The sequence below is a fragment of the Seriola lalandi genome, unplaced genomic scaffold (genome assembly GCF_002814215.2).
Source record: "Seriola lalandi dorsalis isolate HSWRI2012SDOR001 ecotype SW California unplaced genomic scaffold, Sedor1 jcf7180002054619, whole genome shotgun sequence".
In the NCBI taxonomy this organism is placed as follows: Eukaryota; Metazoa; Chordata; class Actinopteri; order Carangiformes; family Carangidae; genus Seriola; species Seriola lalandi.
The window spans coordinates 90,160-113,657 of record NW_019525172.1 but is presented as its reverse complement, the minus strand read 5'-3'; the positions used below and the strand labels follow the sequence as shown (position 1 = coordinate 113,657).

General features: G+C 42.3%; 1 protein-coding gene across 5 annotated transcripts in view; it reads right to left on the bottom strand.

Annotated features, from left to right (window-relative positions):
• Positions 1 to 23,498, bottom strand: part of eya4 (EYA transcriptional coactivator and phosphatase 4) — a 44,993-nt gene that overhangs the window by 9,604 nt on the left and 11,891 nt on the right. For 3 of the 5 annotated variants that reach the window (XM_023420127.2, XM_023420129.2, XM_023420128.2), the window contains exons 3-11: positions 10,729 to 10,778; positions 8,326 to 8,447; positions 5,001 to 5,084; positions 4,222 to 4,299; positions 3,426 to 3,492; positions 3,103 to 3,245; positions 2,423 to 2,566; positions 2,212 to 2,294; positions 942 to 1,116 (exon numbers count right to left, since the gene is read on the bottom strand). In XM_023420127.2, the coding sequence (XP_023275895.1) occupies positions 942 to 1,116; positions 2,212 to 2,294; positions 2,423 to 2,566; positions 3,103 to 3,245; positions 3,426 to 3,492; positions 4,222 to 4,299; positions 5,001 to 5,084; positions 8,326 to 8,447; positions 10,729 to 10,778 (946 nt within the window). Of the gene's footprint in view, positions 1 to 941; positions 1,117 to 2,211; positions 2,295 to 2,422; positions 2,567 to 3,102; positions 3,246 to 3,425; positions 3,493 to 4,221; positions 4,300 to 5,000; positions 5,085 to 8,325; positions 8,448 to 10,728; positions 10,779 to 14,354; positions 14,782 to 23,498 lie in introns of those variants that run through there. The other 2 variants (XM_023420131.2, XM_023420130.2) reach the window with 2 other exon arrangements.

Sequence of the window (23,498 nt, the reverse complement as noted above, 5' to 3'; positions counted from 1 at the left end):
AACAGAGGAGGGAAAACATGGAACTGTGCAATAAATTCAAAGTAAAGTTAGGTAAGCTGATGCTTCTTGCAAAGATAATGTATCTTCAAAATTCTGCAGGGGTACACAAGAGCGCACACACATTCTTGCGCATTCACACACCCTCCTCATGCCATATGCTCCCACTGCTGTGTGGTAACTAGAACCAGACTCTAAGCTTCAGCTCTCATATTGTTATGTCTCAATCAGGGGAAGAGGGAGGTGGAGGGAGAGAGAGAGAGAGAGAGAGAGAGACGGAGATGAGGAGCGGGTGGGGGTGGATAAAGACACAAAAAGACACAGAGAGCATGTGAGCAACCAGGAGAAAAAGATAACCACTGTCAAAAAAAAAAAAAAAGGGAAAGAGAGAGAGAAGGTGAGAGAGGCAGTGAGAGGGAAAGTGCCAGTGACAGGAAGAACGATAAGCTCCTTTAATCAGGCTTCCTGAATCACAGCCAAGATAAACCAAGGAAAAATGTGAATAAAAAGAAACAGAAAAATATGAATATAAAGCCACATTTCTGCACATATGGGTGCACTTTAGCTCTGTTCGTCTTTCTCTTTGTCTTTGTCCGACTTGTCTATAAAAGTGCAATATTTAACATAACTTCACTCTAATCAAAGTCTCTCAGGCTAATGTAAACACATGCCGATTCTCCAATTAGCGAGCGTGATGCCAGGTAACTATGGCGACAGTCTGAAGTTGCTTCCTGTGCCTCGTCGTAGGCTGAAAGAGGGTTTTGAACTCAGTTACCCAAACTGTGGTATTTTTCTACTGGAAACAAGATTATGGAGCCACAATCAAGGAGCGGTGAAAAAATCGGACATTTTGTTTGCATATTTATGACGTTAGAACTGTGGTGGAGTGTCGGCAATTTGACACTTTCATTCTGAGCGGTGGTGTTTGTTTTTTAAGCACAAACCTGGGTGAAGTTCAGCAGCCTGTCCGGTCATGGCGGGGGTGGGATCTTGCAGCTGGTAGGCTGCTGTGGAGCCTGTGCCATCCACGCTGTTGGAGGTCATATATGTCCCGTAAGTGGAGGCGGAATAATACTGGGCGTACTGGTTTTGGCCAAACGTCGTATATGAGGGATAATCCTGCAGAGAATAACATGAGTTATGAGCTCACAAAGACACAATGCAGAGAGCAGGGACAAAAAGAAAGGAGGAGGAAAATTGAGATGTTTCACTTTTCTGGAAAGGTTCAGACTGACTTTTGATGGTCGATTTTACAAGTGTTCCCTCGGATTTCTCTAATCTTTTATTCCCTACATTCTGTATTTTATATCTTCAAAACAATTAAAGCCTTGTGTTGCTGCTTTTTACTGACCCAGTGGAGATGGGCACTTTTATGAGTCAGCTCTCTAAACCTGTCACTACGTCCATCTCTACGAGCCCTTATAAACTGGAGCACACTACATGAATGCACACACACACACGCACGCACGCACGCACGCACAGTTGGCGGGTAGTCAGCAAAGTGTGTATGCAAGCATGCATATTCACACATACTGTATACACACAGACTTGATTTCAATCAGTCTCTCTCTCTCAGTTTCCGCTTACTTTCTCTTTTCCTGTTAAACTCATACACTTATACACGCGCACACACACACATAGACACACACACCATATTCCCCATAATCCACCCACACAAGCCAAACCTTGACTTTCTTCCTGTAAACAGCCACATCTATCATAGTGGGACATTAAATCCCCCCCTTTAACCATTTTACTACCACAATACAATTCATCATATAGACGTAGAGAAATATTCAGAACAAAACACTCTTTCACATAGACTAATTTTCTGTTTCTTTCCGTAGTTTTTCCCTGTTGCAAGGTCGCGGTGTAATTAGATTTTATTTCTTAAAGCTGCTCCGAATGGGGAAAGTTGTGTGGGAGCGTGACTGTGAAACCACTTCTGGGCTCAAATGCTATCGCAACTGCACCATACAAAATCCTCATCCTTTGTTTGAGCCGGCGTAATGAGGAAAATGACGTTCACTTGACCACTCAGACCAAACATATGGCACGGTTGATCTGCTCTGGCAAGAACTCCCTTAGGAAATGGGATTTCTTATTGGCCTGGGAAAGTGAACGTTAAAGGTTTAAGCTGATGGACAAGCCTTGATGCACGCACACACATACTCGCACCCACACACACACACACATATATGGACACACATGTACCTGCTGTGTGGCAGTGTAGTTGGCGGGGTTGGACACAGAGTTGTTGGTGGCGTAGAGGCCTGAGGAAGGAGTGAAACTGGAACCTGGAGAGACAGAAAAGAGAGGAATAAAAGGGTCAGATCATTTTTCGGTATTTTCCTAATCAGATCAGAAGAATGCGTGATTATGGTTTCTGAGTTGAGTTGTTCTTTAAGATGCTTTTTCTACCGACCTGGCATCTGATAGGGTGAATATGCAGTCTGTCCGGGCTGAGGTGTGGTGAAGCCGGGGCTGTAGCTGAGGCCCGTCTGCAGAGGAGACTGACTCTGGGCCAGGCCGCTCTCTGTCTTGATGCCCGGCAGCATCACACCGAGGTCTATGACAAGACACAAACATTCAATATTATTTTGTTGCCAATCAATCAGAAAACAAGTGTAATCTGATTTTAATTTTTCTGTGTCGTTTCTTTTTTTTCAGTTTAGTTGTAGGAATGTTTGAATTCTGTGATTATATATTATTTATAATCACACTGAACAAACCCACCAATGTTCTCTTCTCTACAAAGTCTCCCAATAATATTCGGTCTAAGCACTTTTTAAATGCGTTTTTTTTTGGGCTTCAAGTAAAGATTTATTTCCATTATTTATCAGTCTACCAGTTAATTTTCTTAATGATCTGATAAAGCCTTTGATTTGCATAAAGTGTTAGAAAATAGTGGAAAATGACTTACAATCATAAACTCAGCTTCATACAAGAGGCAGAAAACACTCAAACATTAGAAGCCGGAATCAGTGAATGTTTGGCAGTTTTATTGAACAAAATTATCTGAGCAATTACTGTAACAATCGTGGAAAACTGTTCCAGGTACTGTACGTCACAGTATGTACGTTTAATGTGTGCGTCTGTCAATACCATAGGTGGACAGTCCGTAGGCCTGCCCTGTCTGGGAGTAAGCGGTGTAGACAGTTGACTGCTGCATGCTGCTGAACTGGGGTTGACCGGCGTAGGTCGGCATGGGAGGGGCTGCAGGCGTGGAGAGGATGTGAGGGTAGGGCCTGGGAAAGGAGAGGGAAGAGAAGCAGCGGAGACGGACAGACGGGTGAGGTAGGAACCGGGCAGATTAAAAAACATAGGAGGTCATTTAATGTTTAAATGGGCGAAGTCTAACTAACTGTATAGAGCGAGATGCGCTCTTAAGGATTGTCGGAGAGCAGCCTGTGTTGTGTCAGACTTACTTTGAAGGGTAAAGCGGAGGGGAGTACTGGTGGGCTGAACGAGGGCTGTACCCGCTGCTGGTGATTACTAAAAACAGCACAATAATTAATAACAACAAGACAAAAAAAACCAAACAAAAAATACAGGTTATGGATGGTGTCAGCTCGAATCTTCTGTTTTCTTTCTCGTTGAACAAAACCGCTCCTGAGCAGCACAATTCAAGGCCTCCAGCTTGTTGGAGCTGAAATGCTTTTCCAGTAAACATAATTTGAATCATTTTGAATGGAGAGGAGCCAAGTTATCCCTCTTTAGAGAGCACTGTAGTCCATGAAACCCTTACTGTGGGCCTCATAGTAAAACACAATGTCTGTTTGTGGTCATTGAGATGTCAGAGCTCAATACTGACAAACACCCCACTGCTTCTAAACCCTCAGTGTGTGTTGCTTAATGGTTTTGTGTATCTGTGTCTGTCTGTGTGTGTGCGTGTGTGTGTGTGTGTGCAGTGTAAAAGGAGTACGGGGTCGTGTGTGAGTCTAAAAAAAAAAAAAAAAACAAGTGTAAAATTGTCTGTCCCGCTCTCTCATCCCTCTATGACGCAATCCAAGGACAGGCAATGCTTCATGGGATTAAAGCTTTCAGCACGCCTACCACTGCGCCGAAATGGATGACGGTGTGTGACTTTTGTGAGTCTGAGAAAACAAAGTGGGAAAGAGCCGAGAGAGACTAAAAGGCAGTCACTATTTAAATTTCTGTTCATAGATGTGTGTGTTTGTGTGTTTGTATGTGTGTGTGTGTGTGTGTGTGTGTGTGTGTTACCTGAGCCTGCGTATGTGTCCAGTGCTGTGTCGCCTGTCGTAGTGACTGTATCACTGTTGTTCATAGGCTCTGTTTTCACTTAAGGAAGAGGGAAAGGATCAGTGTTTGGGGAGGCCAGTAAGGAAGTACCATCACACACACACATATACATATACACACACAAACACACAAACACACACACACACACACACACACACACACACACACACACACACACACACAAAGAAAGGCTTATTTAGTAAAGAGAGTAGAAAACTGCCATGCAGTTCCAGTAATGGTGCAAATATTGTGTGCAGGGTTCCCACAATAACTGATTCAACAGTTTTTAATACATTTTCTAAAACCAAGTCAAAACACCACCATGACCTTGAGGCTTTATTCCTCCTTGGTTTTTTTTTTTATGTGACTTTTTAGCTCAGGAACAGTATGACAACCATAAAATGTAATGATTAAGTTCTAAAAATATAAGCATGCAAGGTAACACTTTGGCAAAATCCCCTGATATTTGCTGACTTCCTCAGCTAATTCATCAAATTCTCTTTCATGTGTTGACTGTTGGGAACCCTGCAAATATAACTAATAATAACTCCATACATTTTGTGATAAATTCACAATGTGATCCAAAGAGAAGAGAGCACTGCACAGCAAATGAAAATCACAGCAATTCTGGCACAAAAACATCAGATCTAGGAACAGCCTAAACTGTGGAAATCCATCACTTTTTGCATTTAAGCTAATATGACTTTTGGCCTGGGATTCACACACATGCACCTCTGTACCATAGTCCTTGGAGCCCGGGGCGGGGGGCGGGCTGCTGCAGCCCAACAGCCAATCAGCCGTGTTTAGAACAGTCATATTTTCACCTAAAGGGGTGCAAGGTGGGAAGGTGGTGAGGATATGACGCACTGAGAACCAGACGCCAGTCTCGGGTAAATGTGACATGGTGACCATTTTAAAAAGTACACATTTGTATTGTAAAAGATATTCTAATTAGCTTTTTTTTTTTTTTGCTTAAAGTTAGATGAGAAGGCCTGTATGGTAAATATGAAGCTAAAGCCAGGAGTTTAACTTAACTTAGCATAAAAATAGAGGCAGGCGGAAACAGCTAGCCTGGTTATATCCAAAGTGAAACATCTGCCCAGCAGCACTCCTGAAGCTAATAAGTTAAAATATCTTTAATATGAGGTTGCCAGGCAACTAGCAGACACTACAGGAAGTCACTACACCTTACCAAGAAATATAAAAATCACAACTTGCTGTGTTTTACACTTTGGTTTTTCTACAGATTAAACAAACAAGACAGAGCAAGTTATTTTGTGAGCTTAGAACTGCTGGTAGGCTGATGTTGTTTTGACAGAACCAGGCTAACTGTTTCCCCCTGTTTCCAGGCTTTATGCTAAGCTAAGCAAACCATCTCCTGGCTGTAGCTTCACAATTAAACCTGCAATAACCACTTGAGGGCAACAGAAACATTTTGTAAACACAACACCTGACATATTGTTACTTTATAAAGTAGAAAACTGCTTTGTTAGCAAAAGTTGCTTATTTACAAATCCTGTTTTGCTCTCCACCACCTCCTGAGGGAAACATCTGGCTCTTTAGCAGCTAAATGCTTCACTATGTTCACCAGCTAATCGACAACTTTTTCTGTCTTGCAGGTGCCGTGAAGTGAGTACCGTAGAGCTTTTTTGCTCGAAAAAACTGAGTGATGTGGCTGAGAACGATGATGATGGACAGGTGAGATTGAAGCAAAAATAAAAAAAAGGTTGCAGGCGAGAAAACTTAACAGCTCCAAAAAGCTGAGAAGACTCTGCAGCTGTGCACATCCTGGTGACGGTCATCTGTTGGTTAGTGACTATGAGTGACCCCCCCTTTAACACACAAGTAGTCATGTGATCCATTGTAAATACAAAAATATTGATTATAGCTGCTTTAACAAATGGATATGAAAGGGGTATCAATCTTCTCATCTAACTACGGATTAAGTGAATAAGCGTATTTCCCAAATGTTATCACAATCTTTAAAAAGGAGAAGTCCACCTGCTGACCACCTTTAACATCAAACCTGCTGTTTTTCAGTTCATTTTTCTGTCTCTCTCTGAACATGATTAAAACTCATCATCACTGACCATCTGAGAGCTCCATTAAATTCACGACAACTTCATTAATCCCCTCGGAGAGCAATACAACCCATTGGACAAGCCCTAATGAAGACAAATGAGTTGCTATGGAGATGGCCCCTCTGGGTCCAAGCGCTGGCTGATGTCAGGTGAAGGGAATGTTGGGTATGTAGTTTGTTTTGGCTGTGACCATGTAGTCCCAGCTCTGTCTGCTTAAACCATTAACGGTGAGCTCAGCTCATCAAAAATGATTTAATGTGCTCTAAGATGGACTGAATGCAGTCCACTCAGAGCACAGCTATTTCTGTGTGCGTGTTTTGACACATCAAGTTGACTAAAATGCAGCATCTCACTTTTTCCATTACAGTACCATTAAAAGTGGTCTCCATAGCTTGTTAAATCAGCAGCAGATCAAAGGATTGCCCTCAACAAAAGCACTTAGATCCAGAACTGTTACATCAAACTGCCCCGTCAAAACTATTCCAGAGGACAGAGAGTGACAGAGGGGGAGATCAAGGGTGACAGGAGAAAAAGATGAGAAGAAGAAAGACAAAGACAGACGGACAGAGGAAAGAAAAAGGAAGAAACAGAGAGAATGGGACACGGGGAAGAAAAAGAGAGGAGAGGGCTCGCTGGTGTTGACATCTAAGAGAGCGGTGATGCTTTAATGCTCTTGTAGAGGAAATAGTTTCCAGTGGGATTTTGGGCTTGCACCCAAACATATACACTCATGCACACACACAAACACACACACACACACACACACACACACGCACACACACACACACACACGCACAAACACGCACACACACACACACACTTTGCCAAGCGGTTAGTTGAGGAGAGCAGAAGTGCTTCACCGTGTGTTTACACACATTCTCCAGTGGTTTACTCAAGTACTAATGCCAGCATGTGTGTGTGTATGTGTGTGTGTATATGCGTGCGCTTGCATGTGCACGTCTCCTTCCGTCTCTATAAATTCCTCAAAAAGTACTTATCTCTGCATGTTGAAAATCTTTCTCACTGATGATTTTGCAATAGATTTCCTTACATTACATTACACTCATCAAATGCTTTGCCCAAATTGACTTACAGCATGCGCTTCCAACCTCCTGTTGGAGCGAGAGCTAGACAGACTTCATATATTTTCTTCTTTAGTTTGAAATGAGGCATCAGTAAATCCTAGCATGACATGTTGATGTGTAGTCTGAAACTGTAGGTTTCAAACTCTTCAGACCTCTTTTACATCTTCGTAACTCTTACAGGAATAGACTGGAACATTTTGGGAAATGCACTTATTTGCTTTCTTGACAAGAGTTGGATGATAAGACTGATACCACTCTCATGTCTGTTGGGTAAACATGAAAGCTACAGCCAGCAGCCAGTTAGCTTAGTTTAGCATAAGGACTGGAAGTTTGCCTGTAGCCTAGTTGGCCTTTCTAGCACTTCCAAAGATCACTAATCAGCGTTTTATCTCTTAAGATTTATTTATATTAAAAAAGGCGCTATAATGACAAGCTGCGGTTTTAGAGGGACGGTTATGTGCCAAACTATTTCTTAGCTGGGTGCAATGATTTCCTGGAAGCTCTGCTAGTTTCCAGCCAAGAAATAGTCTCACACATAACCTCCTCTAAAACCTCAGCTCGTTTTTGCACACAGGTTGTTGTGCATATTTTGTTGTTGGCTGGGGCTTTATATTTCTTGTACAGATATGTAAGTGGTATCAATTTTTTCATGTACCTTTCAATAAGAAAGTGAGTAAGTTATGACTTCCATGTGGAAACTACAGAATCTTATTCAGTGGTTGAGCAGTAATTTTGTCTTTCCAATGTTTAGGGTTCTCACTGATGACTGAATACGAATTAAGAATAGAATTGGTCCCAAAGAAATATACTAAAAACTATATTTTGACTAACTAACTGAAGACCACAGACACCGCTGCTGATTCATTACCGCAGCACCAAAACGAGTTCTGCCTTCTCACCTCCTGTTCCATTGGTGGTGATGGAGGGGCTGCCAAGGTTGCTCTTGTCTAGCTTGGAGCCTGTCGAATCTCCACCTCCCACACGGTTATGAGGACTGGCTAGGTCCTGCATTTCCATGGACCTACAGGAGGGACGAGGAGGAGGAAGGGGGAGAAAATGAGATGAACTGTGATGTTTGAATGGATAACAGATCAACAGCAATGTGCGCTCACACAGCTGGGAATGTCCCACCTTTATATGTTAGGTTAGGATCTCAGCGAACACACTCGGTGACACACTGTGTATCCACAGAGGAATCACTTACACTGACATACACACAGTCGTAAACTTCATGCTTCTCCCTACCAGTTAGCTTACACGAGCATGTGTTCTGGGGCGCTAGACATTGACTGCGGGCCTGCTGGCTCTTTTATAGAGAGTGTGTGTGTAAAACTGTGTATGTGTGTGTGTGTGTGTGTGTATCTACGCACGTCTGGGCTCCAATACAAACCCACAGCCTGCCAGCATGCTTTAGTTTTACAATGTGTTCCACATGCATGACTGGGACAAACCAGCCCACAAGGTGGTAATGGTAAAGTGTGTGTGTGTGCGTGTGTGTGTTAGTGTGTGTGTGTGGGGATGGCTGTGAGTGGAAGCAAATAGAGACATGAACAGAATGAAGATGCATATTTATGGTAGAGTAGTGGTCTGCCTTTCATATATCAGTGTTTATTGTTTATTTGGATCGCTATTAGTTGTTACCGTGGCAACAGCTACTCTTCCAAGGGTCCATAACACCCAGTGAGATGTGTAATAGTTTTTAATAAATTTTCAATGCTTGTGCACGGTAAGAAAAGCAACATAAAACATTTGTTCATGACTCTTCATCACTGCTGCCATAAACCCACACACTGACACGTTCTCTGGTGAAAGTCATAGTTTAAAGTTGAGTCAGTGTGTGTGTACTTACAGTACCTCATATGAGCGACCTTGTGTGTGTGTGTGAGCGTGTGTGTGTGTGTGTGTTTGTGTATGTGTGTGTGTGTGTGTGTGTGTGTGTGTGTGTGTGTGTGTGTGTGTGTGTGTGTGTGTGTGTGTGTACTAAAAAGAGAGAGTGCACATCTGTGTGGCGGTCTGGAAGCAGTCCATCTCAATGCTATGGGCAGATAGCATCACCACACATGACTGCAACCCACAGTCAGACTGACAGGTATAAACATATAGCTTTCAGCAGACGGGAAAGACGCAGCTAAAGGGTGCAAAAGACGGAACGTACCAAAGATAAACACTCTAAATCAACTCCCTCTGTCAACTCTTTTTTTCTATTTACTGCTAAACATTCATTCTGCTCTCCTGTGGACTAAAAACACTGATCACTGTTTTAACATCAACAGCGTTTTATTGTGTATGAGATATTGAGCCAAGCCCTAACTTCAAACAAAAGCCTAAAATATCTCTGCTGTACATGGCAAGAAAAGCTAACAACTTTCACAGATTATGGGGCTTTTTCACTTTTCACTCTCCTTTTTTTTTTCTTTTTCCTCTCTCGCGCTCGTCTGCTTCAACACTCTTCATCCATCCGTTTCTTTTGTCTCTCAACAGCAGGAAATGATTCTGTCTCCCCTCCTTGTTCATTTTTTTTTCCCCCTCTCTGCTCTCTGTTTCGCTCCTCTCGGGAGGTGATGGCAGGAGTTGGTGTTTCATAAACTCTTTTCTGGTTTTCACATTATGTCTGGTCATTGAAAAAAAAAAAAAATAGGCTTCATCATATTGCAATGTGGTGGTGTATTGTGTAAAAGATATAGTTTTAGGACTGTAACTAAAGATTATTGTCATGAGTGATTAATCTCATTTTAATTGTCGAATTACTCAATTAATATTTTTTTATATGAAATGTCAAATAAAAGTGAAAAAAACACATATGTCAACTTCCCAGAGCCCAGATATTCAGTTTACAGTGATATATAACTGCAATATCTACACAGTTGCAAACGTCTCATTTGAGAAGCTGGAACCAGAGAATAGTTTCTATTTTTGCTTGAAAACTATTGAAATAGCTGCTGATTATTTTACTTTTGATCAACTAATTAATTTAGCTCTAAATAATTAATATAAATGAATTACTGTGTGCACTGCATGGTTTCTCTTTTTGTCCTTAGATTGGATAAGTAACCTGTATGTTTTTTCTGTGTGTGTGTTTCGGGCACTGGAGTCTTGGGGAAGTGTTGATGACCTCATCACAGCTCGCAACTGCAGTGAAACCTCACCTCTCTGCACCATGACCAGAGAGCTCACACACACACACACACACACACACACACACACACACACACACACACACTGTACACTGATACTCTCACATAAAGTTCTGAAGATCCTGCTGTTGTTTGTCATATCATGCAAACAGACACACATGGGCGTACCTGGTGTCCGAGGGGTCTGGAACATGAGATTCACTATGTGATTTCTTCACCTGCAGAGAAACCAGAGGAGAGGAAATGTTACCAAACGTGCACACACACACGCTCACGCGGGCACGCACACATAGACACACACACACACACACACACACACACAAACACACACACACACACACACAAACAAATTACATACAGTTCATAAGACCCAGTATTTAGTGTGTCATAAACTAGGCTCATAAAATGGTGTTTATGACAAATTTATGACAACTTATATTAGTATCCTGAACTGTTGTGAATAACAACAAGACAAATCCAACACTTCCAAGAGAGGAAGAGAAAATTGCAGCAGTGACTCAAATCTGATCTTCAATTACTTAAAGAGTAAACAGAAAACTGCAACATGTTACGTTTGACTTCGCAGATTTTACCAAAATGCAGAAAGAACAGTAAATCAAGACCCAGTGTGTGTCCAGTTGTAGCCACCACGCTGACAGAAGTGCTAACTGGCGTCTAAATGACAGATATTAACTTTCCCCTTGTTCACCTGTGACCCTGCTCCCCCCGAGCTCAAGCCCCTTCCTCAACCCTTAAAGAGTTGAAAGGTCGCGGCGGGGTCATGTTAGGTCACAGAGCTCACTCCTCACTCTTAAACGGGTCAGCGTAGACATTAAATCGAGCCTTGACTTTGGGGGGTAACGGAGACATTTGGTCGTGTCAATCACTGTGAGCTGGAGCTTTTTCTTCATCACTGAAGTTAAAAAAAAAAAAAAAAAAAAAAAATTAAGAAAACACACTTCTACCTCAGCGCCTTTCCACTGCAGCGCACGCACACACACACACACACACACACAGGCTGGTTTTTATATGTGTTGGTGCATGTGAGGGTATGTGGGGCTAGACGGCAGACCAGCGGTTCTCTATTAAAATTCCTCTCTCTTATTTGGAACAGGAACTAATTAGAACAGTAAATGCAGGGCGGAGCGAGGGCCAATGTGTACCAGCTGCCCTATAATCACTGTGTCAACACACTGTCGAGGTGTAGGGCACGCGCGAGGTGCCAAACACACACACCCAGCACATGGAAATGCACATACAAACACACAGACACACACACACACATATACACACACACACACACACACACACACACACACACACACACACACAAACACACGGTCCAATTCACCCAGGCAGCATATATTCAAGTCATTTACACATTATCGCAATCACAGGTAAGTATACAGAGAAAGTGCTTGGCCATGCAAACACTAAACTCCAGGTATGTGGAAACTAGGACATTTCTGTGTGTGTGTGTGGCTGTGTGTGTGTGTAGAGGACTGCGTTGTGCTGTTATGGTTCTGATTAGAGGATCCTGCTGAGAGTGAATAAGAAGCAGCACTTAGCTGTTTAAGACAGGGTTCAAAGGTTAGTCGGTGCCCTCGTATGGATCACTTTACACTCACACACACACACACACACGCACGCACGCACGCACGCACGCACGCACGCACACACACACACACACACACACACACATACACAAGCCACTTTCATGTCAGGTTTCATGCTTTACCGAAATTTAACAAGGCTGTCAGTCACGGCATCAACAGCATGGCCGTGAGAAACTGCAATCCACATATCACGCACACACAGAGCTACATACAAACGTGGGGGTACGCTCTGCCCGCATGTGCACGCACGCGCGCGCACACACACACACACTCACAAACACACACGGAAACACACAAGCCCGGCTGTTTCTGTCTCAACATGATCTGTGAAAACACAAGCACACGCAGGCTTTGATCCTGAAAAGCTTTTATCATCGTTCTTCATCCACTACACACTTTCTCTCCCTGTCGACCTCTCTGAGCGTCTCACCTCTGACTGTATCTCACCACTTTTATCTTTTTTGTTGCATATTTTCCGTGCATACCTTTATTTTATTTAACCATTTTTCCACTTTGAGCTATTTTTGTCATTTCTATTTAACAAATACAAATTATCAAAAAAATATTTCCTGCCATGTGCTAAAACTTTAACTTACATTTCATTAAAAGACACTTACTATACCCGGTCCACATCATGTTTATAATCTAATCGAGACCCATCAAAACTTCACTATTTATGAAAACCTGTCATGCAATAATAAAGCAACAAAAATCCAAGCGCTCACTATTCCACTTGGATTACTAGAAAAGAAGAAGTCCTGCATTCAGATACTCGGCGTCATTCTTCCTCTTTCTGTATCTTGCAGTAAAACACACACAATTTCATCTGGAACAACAAAATGAAGGGCCTCTTGGTGCTCTCTTAGGTGGCCACAATGCCTGAAGTACCCATTTGTGTCACCTGAGCCACTTTAATAGGCGACCTTTGACCTGGTTGGCCGGGTGACCGGTCGAGAACACAACCCGCCCGACTCAGGGACTCCCTGAGGGATAAATACAGGTACCCGAGGTAATTAGCACTAATAACAATGATTTATTTAAGGGAATTACACACTGCTATGTTTGTGTTGTTACTTGCTAATGATATTTATTCATCATCTAATGGATGTAATAATAATGTGACTCTAATAAGAAACAGTAGATAGGAGTCCGAAATAAGCAGAAGCAGTCCGAGCTCTGGTCCTAGTTTTCCTTTCTTTGCTTTGAACGAGCTCACTCAGGGATATAAAATTTGACATAAAAGATGCATCAACAAGGTTTGCGTTATTGTTTCTGGCAAACTGCGATGACCCTGTGCAGGAAGAGAAAAGGGGGCAGAGAGGGAGACAGAAAGAAGAATAGTGCTATGTGTTTCTGGTAATAACCCAACCCATCTGCAATGGGACATCCGATACCATGCATAGAGTTGCACACACACTCACAGTCTCACACACACACACACACACACGCACACACACACATACACAATTGATATATGAAGGCTTTAAGAAAAATCTGTTACAAAAGTATGACCCTGTATGAAAGGATCATTTAGATTCATAACCAAATTCAAAAAAGAAAAAAAATTCAAATAATCTCTTTGCTATAAATACAGCAACCCCACTGACAGAATTTCAAATGCTTATGGATGAATTGTGTGTTTTTAATTCAATGTGGAAAAAAGGAAAAAAATAAAAGACAACAGATGAGGGAGATACTTTCCTATAATCCTACATCTAACACCAAATGTTGCAAATGTAAATATCTAAGAATAATTCATAATGATAACATATAAATTATGAAAAACAAAACATCTGTTACGCAGGTAAAATAAAATCACAATAAAAAAATATATTATTACTAAAAGAAAAACAGTGTTGTCTTGAAATATAGTTAAGGTGTGAATAATTTTTTATTGAAAATAATTTGAATAGCACCTGGTAACAATTACAGTGCTGTCACCATAACCTGCTCTGCTGTGAATATTGCATCTATTCATCCAAATTAATGTCAAATCAAACATTAAATAGCAATATTCATCATTTTTTACATGCAGAGGTGAGAAAAATAGAATATCAAATACACTAATAGCACAGAAAACACTACAATTGACTGATTTAAAAACAAAATGAGTTTGGGCATAAAACAAACACACACACACTCACACACTCTCGCACAGAGGTAAAGAGCCATTCTTACCTCAGGCTGTAATCGGGTCAGTGAGGAGTCCTATACTTCCACAAAGCATTACAGAGCTGTACGAGCCACCAGCCTCCCGTCACACACAGGCTTGCTGGTCTCACACACACACACACAAACAGAAACGCACTGACGCACGCCTCCACTACGAATACACTTCAGCTCGTCTCTCTCTACCTGCCTCTCACTTTGTAGCTCAGGTGCCCCGTTTTTCTAGTTTTTGCTCTACAGGAGAAAATGCATTCTTTTTCTCTTTCTCTTTGAGTCTCTCTCTTTCACTCTCAACAAACATGTAGTGGCGAGAAGAAAAGGAGACAGTGCGTATAAACCACACTCTTCTCTTCCCCTCTCTCTCTCTCTCTCTCTCTCGCTCTCTCTCTCTCTCTCTGTCTCTAAGGTCAATCCACACACAGCTCCTGTCTTCCTCCAGTAATGGGGAACATTTCACTCGTCCTGTTTCCCTCCTCCTCTGCCTCCTCTGCCTCCTCCCCCTCTTTTTCTCTTCTCCTCCTCCTCCTCCTCCCCTCTCTCTCTCTCCCTCTCTCAGCTGTCACTCACTACAGACTCACTCAAGCTTACATTTAAGACCAAAGAACATTTTAAATATAGCAGATGTTGCTTTTTTGTTTGTGTAGGTCCATTCCTAATATAGACACAAATGCACTCAATTCCACATTGCAATTACAGTCCGTGTATGAAAATAATATGAAGAAGAATTTCTAATGTAAAACATAACTCAAACTAGTTGGAGCCCTTAAAATCAGAAACATCCGTGCGTATGACTCAAACCCTGCTGACGGCAGCTCTCGCGTGATTGCTTCCACGAAGGTAAATGGAGACGTGGTGAGGATGTAATGTCAATGTCTTGCTGTGCAGTAGAAAGTACAGGCCAGACCATAAACTTCACACCATGCAACTGACCCCCCCAAAGACAGACACACTCAAACACACACCATCCCCCATGTCACCGCACCGCTCCACACAGAGACTCAAGCGTACACCTGAGCACACACATCCAATCTGTGTTAATTGGAACCACACGGGCTACACGTGTGTGTCGTATGTGAAGTGTAGCTGAGCATGGGAGGACGAGTGGGGGTGGGGATGGGGTGTGTGTGTGTGTGTGTGTGTGTGTGTGTGTGTGTGTGTGTGTAGGGGGCTTCAACATTAACTAGGTGGACTCATGCACAAACAAACTCATAAATCTCCCAGCTGTCTCGGTCTGAAGATGGCACTCTTTCGCTATCGTTGTCAAGGTGTTGTCAGGGGAGGCACACGCCCAAACACACACACACACAAACACATTCAGACACACATACACAAACACACACACACACACACACTCGCACACATTGAAATGATCACACACAGACACACTCATACACAATGTTAAACCAGGCCAGCACCAATTTCTGAATCCTCTCTTCCAACACTTCACCTCACTGATAATAGTCAGTCGGTTCAAAACAAGCTCGCCGTGCCATTTATTCAGCTTTTGAGACCAGAAACTTCTGCCTCCACCTCAGTACATGAGTCACAGTTGGTGCATTTTTTTTGTGGTGCTCACAGCTTTGAAATCTTACATTTAAAAAAAATAAATCAGCAGCAACAGAAATAGTTAATCAGGACAAGCCACAGACCTCAATATGAACAGTTTCCAGTGGAACTACTCTCTGTGTATGAAAACTGTTGCCTGTGTGTTAGTCAAGGCTGGACTATGAGTGTTACTAGTTGCGAATTATCTTAAGAGTTATTAACTAATCTTTACACATGCATTTTAGCATTGCGTAGCATAGCATTTAGTATTGTTTCTTTCTCAGTTAGGCTGCGCATCATTTTAAAGAGAAGCCCCTGACTCTTTTTTTTTTTTTGTCGTGCTATTCGGCTAACAGTGACTTGACAGACAGCATCTTAGATGGAATTTGCTGATCCAAACGTCAGTGTCACTTTACTACGTTCGTCTGTAAATTCAGCTGAGTCTGAGTTCATCCTATTGTTTTTAAGCACCTTCAGCTTGCTTATCTTTGTGCCGTTAAATTGCTGTGGTAACGTCACTGAGCTGTAGTGATTTAAATTTGGTCCAACTACCGTGTGTCAATCTGACCTAACGTTACTCATGTACAGTATGTGTAAAGGAAAATATCAGTCAGCAAAGATTTTAAATGAATTTCCTTTCCATTTTTGAATTGCATTTTTAAAAATTCACTACACATCTTAATGTGTTTATTTATTTTAACAGAATTAGCACAGGGCATCTTATTTGTATTATTATGCATTGGTCAGAGGTGGAGTATCAGGGCCGACCCACTTGGCAGGGGTTTGTGGAGGTATACTTCACAGCCAAGGTCTCAAAAGTAATAAACCCAGAAATATCTGCACGGCTAGATAGCACGATAATTAAGTGAGAATTTTAATTTGGGTGAACTGACCCTTTAACGACATACAGAGTAGTGTGAATGTTACTGTACATGTGCAAGGCCACAGGAAACAGCTGAGAAGGGTGCCAAATGAATACAGGCCTAGAGACCAATTTGGAACAGGGCCACTGTCTCCAACTGTGAACCAGCCACCTTTAGCTTGGTCACCATGGTGACAGCATGCGGCCCTGTCCCACAGCAGTTATCCCTCAAAAACCCCCACTACGCATCTTGATTGATAGACTGTCTGTTGGCCTGTGTGTATACATCAGTGCAAATATCTGTTGCTATACGTGAATGCCGACATGCTTTCGTGTGTGTGTGTGTGTGTGTGTGTGTGTGTGTGTGTGTGTGTGTGTGTGCGTGTGTTTGCTGGACGTCTGAGAGTGTATGCAGAGGACTAGCTGTCAGAACAGATTAGGGTGTTGCCGAAGCGCTTGACAACTCAAGCACTTTATTATTAGCCAGGCAGGACCCCATCGGGAGGGGGTCGTCCAAAAACATCCCCGATGAAATATTTTCACAGCAAGTGGAGAAGGGAGCTGGGGAGGCGTCACAAAACACGCCTGATGAAACCTTTTTTTTTCTAAAAAAAGAAAGAGAAAAAAACAAAAGAGTAGTGTGGCGTGGGGACATCAGAGCAGTGAACTGCGCACAGGAAGCAGGTAGTATATTAGACAGCTAAATGACAGGACTTGACTTTGGGTTTTGTTGACTTTAGGAGTGTTTTAAAAGTGTCTGACAGAGGTGCCCCGCTCCCTTTTAAGAGGCCCTCGAGAACAACTTTGTTCTTCAAGAGGAACAACAGCAGTTTATCTTCCCCTCAGCAGACAGTCAGACGGAGACAGGCTCGGATCGTCTTCATCTCATTTGTCTTCTTGTTATTTGTTTTCAAGTGGATTTATTTTTATTGCATTTATTGAGTGTTTTTTTAAATCATTTTACTACTACGTTTTAAAATTAAGTGACTGATCAGATTTTACTTTAGAGTAGTTTGACATTTTGCCTCATCTTTATAGCTTTCTTGCTGAGATTTAGATGAGGGGATCGATGCCTCTCTCATGTCTGTATAGTAAATATTAAGCTCTGATTATGAAGCTCTGAACCCATATACCAGTATCTCTGAAGCTCACTGATTTACTCATTATATCTATTTTGTTGAATCTGTACAAACACTGAAGTGTCATAACAAAAAGTTGTCATTTTACCAAAACTAGGCTAGCTGTTTACCCCTGTTTCCAGCCATTATGCTAAGCTAGGCTCATATCTATAGTATAAACATGAGAGTGGCATTGATCTTCTCATCTAACTCTTGGCAACGTGAAAAAGTTTGTTTCTGAAATTTTTTAATTATTCCTTTAATATTTTCAATTAAAAAGAAAACAGGAACAGACACAGAAGATGAGCTTTAGTTGTGCAGACTTCCCAATACAAAGTCACCAGGATTCATGGAGATAAATTATTTTAAAGCCTTTCCCACCAGCACAAACACAGGCATCCACACACACACACACACACACACACACACACCTGTGCAACGTGATCATCGCATCTGACATCGACTGGTGCGTGTCGACCACAAAACACACTCATGAAGGATGTTACTCACCACACAAACACGTCCTCCATCTCTAGCTATCCTCCACATTCTCTCTCTCTCTCTCACTCACACACACACACACACATACACACGCACACACAAACACACACACTGAGTCTCAGCCGTTTACCTGTTCCCTGCCCAGAGCTCTCTGCTCTCCCCATTTGTATGAGTGGTTATCGGTGTGGTAACTCAATCCCCTTCCTTTCATGTAAAATACATTGTGCCGAGCCTCCTCCCTCCATCCACCACTCCTCCTCCACCCCCCAGTTCCCCTAGCCTGGGGAGGTGTAAAACTATCCCTCTCTTTATGCCTCCAAAAATGCCCCTTTTTCAGGTGTAGTAGGAAGCTATCAAAGAAAAAAAAGAAGCGAGGGAGTGAAAGGGAAGAAAAGGGTGAGTCTGTGGAGCAGGGAAAGGGTGGAGGGGGAGGAGGAGGTGTTCGGGTGAAAAGGTACTCTCCAAAGACATCTCTCTCTCTCTCTCTCTCTCTCTCTCTCTCTCTCTCTCTCTCTCTCTCCCTTTCTCTCGCTCCCTGACTTGGTGTACCTCTCTCTACCTGCCTTTGCTCACATGAAAATGCCAAGAGCTGACTGGTGTTGGTCGCAATGTGACGGACACAGAAATGAAAGTATATTCACACGCAGTTTCTGCACCTGAAGTATCACATGTCACTGAACCTTTCGCCCAGGGAGAAAGAGAGAGAGAGAGAGAAAAAAAAAAAAGGACAAAAATAGAGCTAAAACTAGTCGCTGGCCTCTGCGCTGAACCCCGAAGACAATACGAACAATCTGAGAAATGAGAGAAGAACATGCAGCATGGTCGCTCCGAGCTATATGTTACACCATACATCACAAAGAAAGCAGTCACAGTGAATCTAAAAAGGCTTACAGGCAGCCATTTCCTGTTTCCACGTGATGTAAAATTACAGTGTAAATATTTAAGGTATATATAAGTATAAAAGTAAAAGTACTCTGACTGTATATAGTATCTACTGTACCATATGATGTCACTAGATTAGATTCATTTATTGAAACTAGAGACAAAATCACTATTTAGTGACTGGTTTAATCTTTTTATTTTAAAAGCTTGTTATATTTTCCATTGTGTAAAATTATCTTAAAAGTAACTATTTACTAAAGCTGTCATATACAAATAGTGGAGTAGAAAGTACAATATTTCCCTCTGAAACTTAGTGGAGCGGAAGTATAAAGTATCATAAAATGATCAAAATACTCAAGTAATATACACGTATCTGTAATTGTACTGAAGTACGGTACTATACCTGATCCTGACCCAACATCTCTGATGGATGTGGCCTCCTCTGACTCTGAGTCAGAGCCTACATGCCTTTCACTCAGAACGGCTGGTCCATTTTCTGTGGCTGAGATAAGATAAAACAGCCAAAAAAGGTAAAGCTTAAAATGTATTATTTTGGCACCAAAAGGTGCGGTGAAAAATTTTGGGTGCACCTAAATTATTTGCTGGTGCACCGAAGAGTCAGGCGCACCAGTGCCACCAATGTAATCTGGAGCCCTGCACTGGTTAAACAAACACGATATAACGTGTTAATGAACTTTAGTGGTGCTGGTCTCTTTTTCTGTTTTTTCATTTTCACCTTTGCACAGAGCCAGGCTAGCCGTTTCCCTCCGTTTTCAGTATTTATGCCAAATTAATGTACCAATCTCCTGGCTGTAGCTTCATATTTAGCGAACAGAAAGGGGGTGTGGTATCAGTCTTCTCATGTAATAAGCCTGTTTCCCATTCTGCCAGATTCCTCCTTTAACATGAGGCTAACATAACAGCTAAAGAAGAAATAACACAGGGCCGGTGATGAGCTGCTACCCTGCATATAGACAAACCTGCAAACCTAGAAGTAGACAAGCCATCATTAGCTTTTGCCCAGAAATCTGTAGCAGATCCTGTAGAACTGGTTATATGTTGAAAATATCAACCAGAGAAAAATTTAAAATAAAAGGTTACACTCTTTTAACTTTGTCAGCTAAACCAACAATAAACTGAGACAGTGAAACAAAAAAGTAAAAATAAAAAAGTAAAATCCTGAAGCCTCTGCTCCATGAAAACCACTTTATTTTCCCACTTTATAAGCGACTTGCCGATGACCAGTGTTGGGCAAGTTAATTAAAAACTGTAATCAATTATAATCATTCAAAAAGTAATTGCATTATTTTAATAATTATTTTACTCACTTCCCTACTTGTATCTAGTCACATTACTGTAAGGCGTTACTGCCCAGCACTGCCGACTGCGGACCACTGAAGGAGCTCTGCCAACACCGGGCCAACTGGTCAGCTTGGTTAATATGTTTCTTGGCTGAAATTCCACTTTTTAAAGTATTGTGTGTTTTCGATTTTTGTTAAATGATGCATTTGTTCGGATGACGAGGAAAAGAGTCAGACGATTTTGATGCTTGGGTTCAGGGTCATCTTTAAAAATAACTTCTTGTGTGTTTTCATCTCTGGGTCTATATGGCCAAACAAAGGGGGGGGGGTCAGTGCACCTCACTAATTTTAAAATCCCAAAGATGATTTTTATTTAACTGACTTGTTGTGGATACACGTTTGGGGAGGAGGAGCAGCAGATGAGAACAGTAACTAATGCTGCTCTCCATCCCACTGGCCGTCATGGTGGTCCTCATGGCTGCCATTTAAATTGGCTCCTCATTGTCTCGGAGAGTGAGGGGATCACAGACATGATTTAATGCAGCTTTACTCAGTGGAGACAAATGAAAAGTCACTGATGGATGCGTGTGTATGTACGTGTGTGTGCGGGCCGGTTCTGCGCTGTTAATTGTGAAGCGTTTGGCCTCGACTGCCCCTGCTCAGCTAATCTGATGAGAGTGATTAAAAAAACAACTGGGAGAAACCTAAACCAGTCCATGGCTGACCAGGCACACACACACACCCACACGCACCCACACGCACACACACGCACACACACGCCCCCACACGCACACACACGCACCCACACGCACGCACCCACACGCACCCACACGTACACACAGTTCTACTCAGTGGCACAGAAACACGCTCAGGAACACACAGCTCAACATGAAATGTCTTAAGATACAATATAGAACTGCAGAGTGAACTGAATGGATGGATACGTGTACTGCTGAAATGATGAGTTCATTAATCATTAACATTACTATATATTCTCTTTCCATACTTCAGCAGCATTAAATAATTGATCTGAATGACTCAATACATGGGTCAATACATGACTCCCATGCTGCATGACGTGTATGAGTCAGAGCACGAGGGCAGGCACAGATTAGTCTTATATTACAGATACGGTATGTCCTCATTCTATTAACTTCTACCTGTTTGTTAACCATGGTAATGAATGTGAAGGCTTGATTTTGAAACTTAGAGGATTCTACATATTTAAAACAGATCTGTCTTTGAGCAGTTTTACGGTACAGCAAGCAGGGGGTCAGTCATCATAAAAACATAACATTTTTTATTTCTAATTCTAGTGCAGCTGAGGGTTGCAAATAAACTGATAAAGTCTATGAGGTTGAATTCTGGGGAAATATATAATGATACATAAGCTACATCTACAGTATTTGTATGTGTAGGCGCGGATATGAAATGAAGAGATGGAACGAGACTATTTATGAATCAGTGTTAGAAAAGAGAAAATGCAGGGGGGAGAAATGTAGTCCAGTTTTAACAGAAGGCTGAACTTCTTTTCTGGGCTGTGTCGTTATGAACTGCACCGGCAACAAAGTGAGACTTTACAACAGCAAAAAAAAAAAAAAAAGCCTCAAGCCTCTGTTCTATGAGAGAAACGGGGCCGACCGTGGGTCTCTAAAGATCCAGCAGTCTGCCTACACTGGGCCAATGGTTAGCCACTATCCTGCATATCTTTTACTAGCTTGGTGCTACACTGCTTGGCCGAAATTACACTTTTACAGTATCATGTGTTTCTGATTTTTATTAAATAATTAGAAGACAAGGAATTGTGGAGTTTGATCATTTCAAGGATACATTTTTAAGGGGGAAATAAAAGAGGGGAAAAGGATGTTAAAGGTTTAAGTAATACTTCAGACAGAAGGTTTTTGAAATACAGCCACTGGTATTTATATGGACTCCATGCTCAATACAGTGAGCGGACTAGAACAGTAAGAGCTCCTCTCTGCTGCTGTCCGAGACGTGAAGAAACACAACACCATCCTCCTGCACAACCCCCCCTCCACCCTTCCTCATCCCCAACCCGACCGCAGCTACTGCACCCCCCGCTCGGTCCCCATACCGCAGCCTTCCCCCTCTGAATGCACCAACCCACCCCGAGCACCTCTACATCCCACCGTGAAGCCAAATCAATGAGATGTGTGTGTGTGTGTGTGTGTGTGTGTGAGAGAGAGAGAGAGAGAGAGAGAGAAAATGTGTGTGTGTGCATCTCAGGTAAAAGAGCAAAGAACTGAAAAGCAAAAAGTGCACATGTAAGTGTTTTTCGGTGTTAAGATTGAGAGTCTGATTCTAAGAAAGTCTCAGCGTCCGTGCTGGTTATATATGTGTGTGTGTGTGTTTGTGAGCCTGTGTGTGTTAGTGCGTGTCTGTGGCAGCAGCAGCAGCAGCATCAATAATTAAAGCTAATCTCATTAGGCCTCAGATCCCTTTCAGACGCTTTTAATTAAATGATGAATGGCCTCCCAGCTGCCTGTTAAATAATGCTGCTCATGACATCACAGTGTGTGTGTGCATGCGGGGGTACGACATAAGGTAGGTATCCTTTAAAAAAAAGACACATGGAGAGACATTCAGCGGACAGATAGGTATGCTCCCTCACACACACACACACACACACACACACACACACACACACACACACACACACGCCATCTGCTCTCAGATCCAATATGCGGCCGATTATTAGAAGTTACTGCTGCCCTGCGCGCAGAGGAGTTAAATGTCTTAAAAAAATCGCAAGCTGTTCGATCACACCAGGCCTTGAAACACTTCATATCATCTTCCTAATAAAATCACTCACAAAACCATATGTCTGCGAAGAAGGAAGGCAGATTGAGGGAGAAGAGGATGTACGTAAGTGTGACAAAGAAAAGAAGGAAGGGCAGAGAGTCCGAAAAAGGGACAGTGAAGA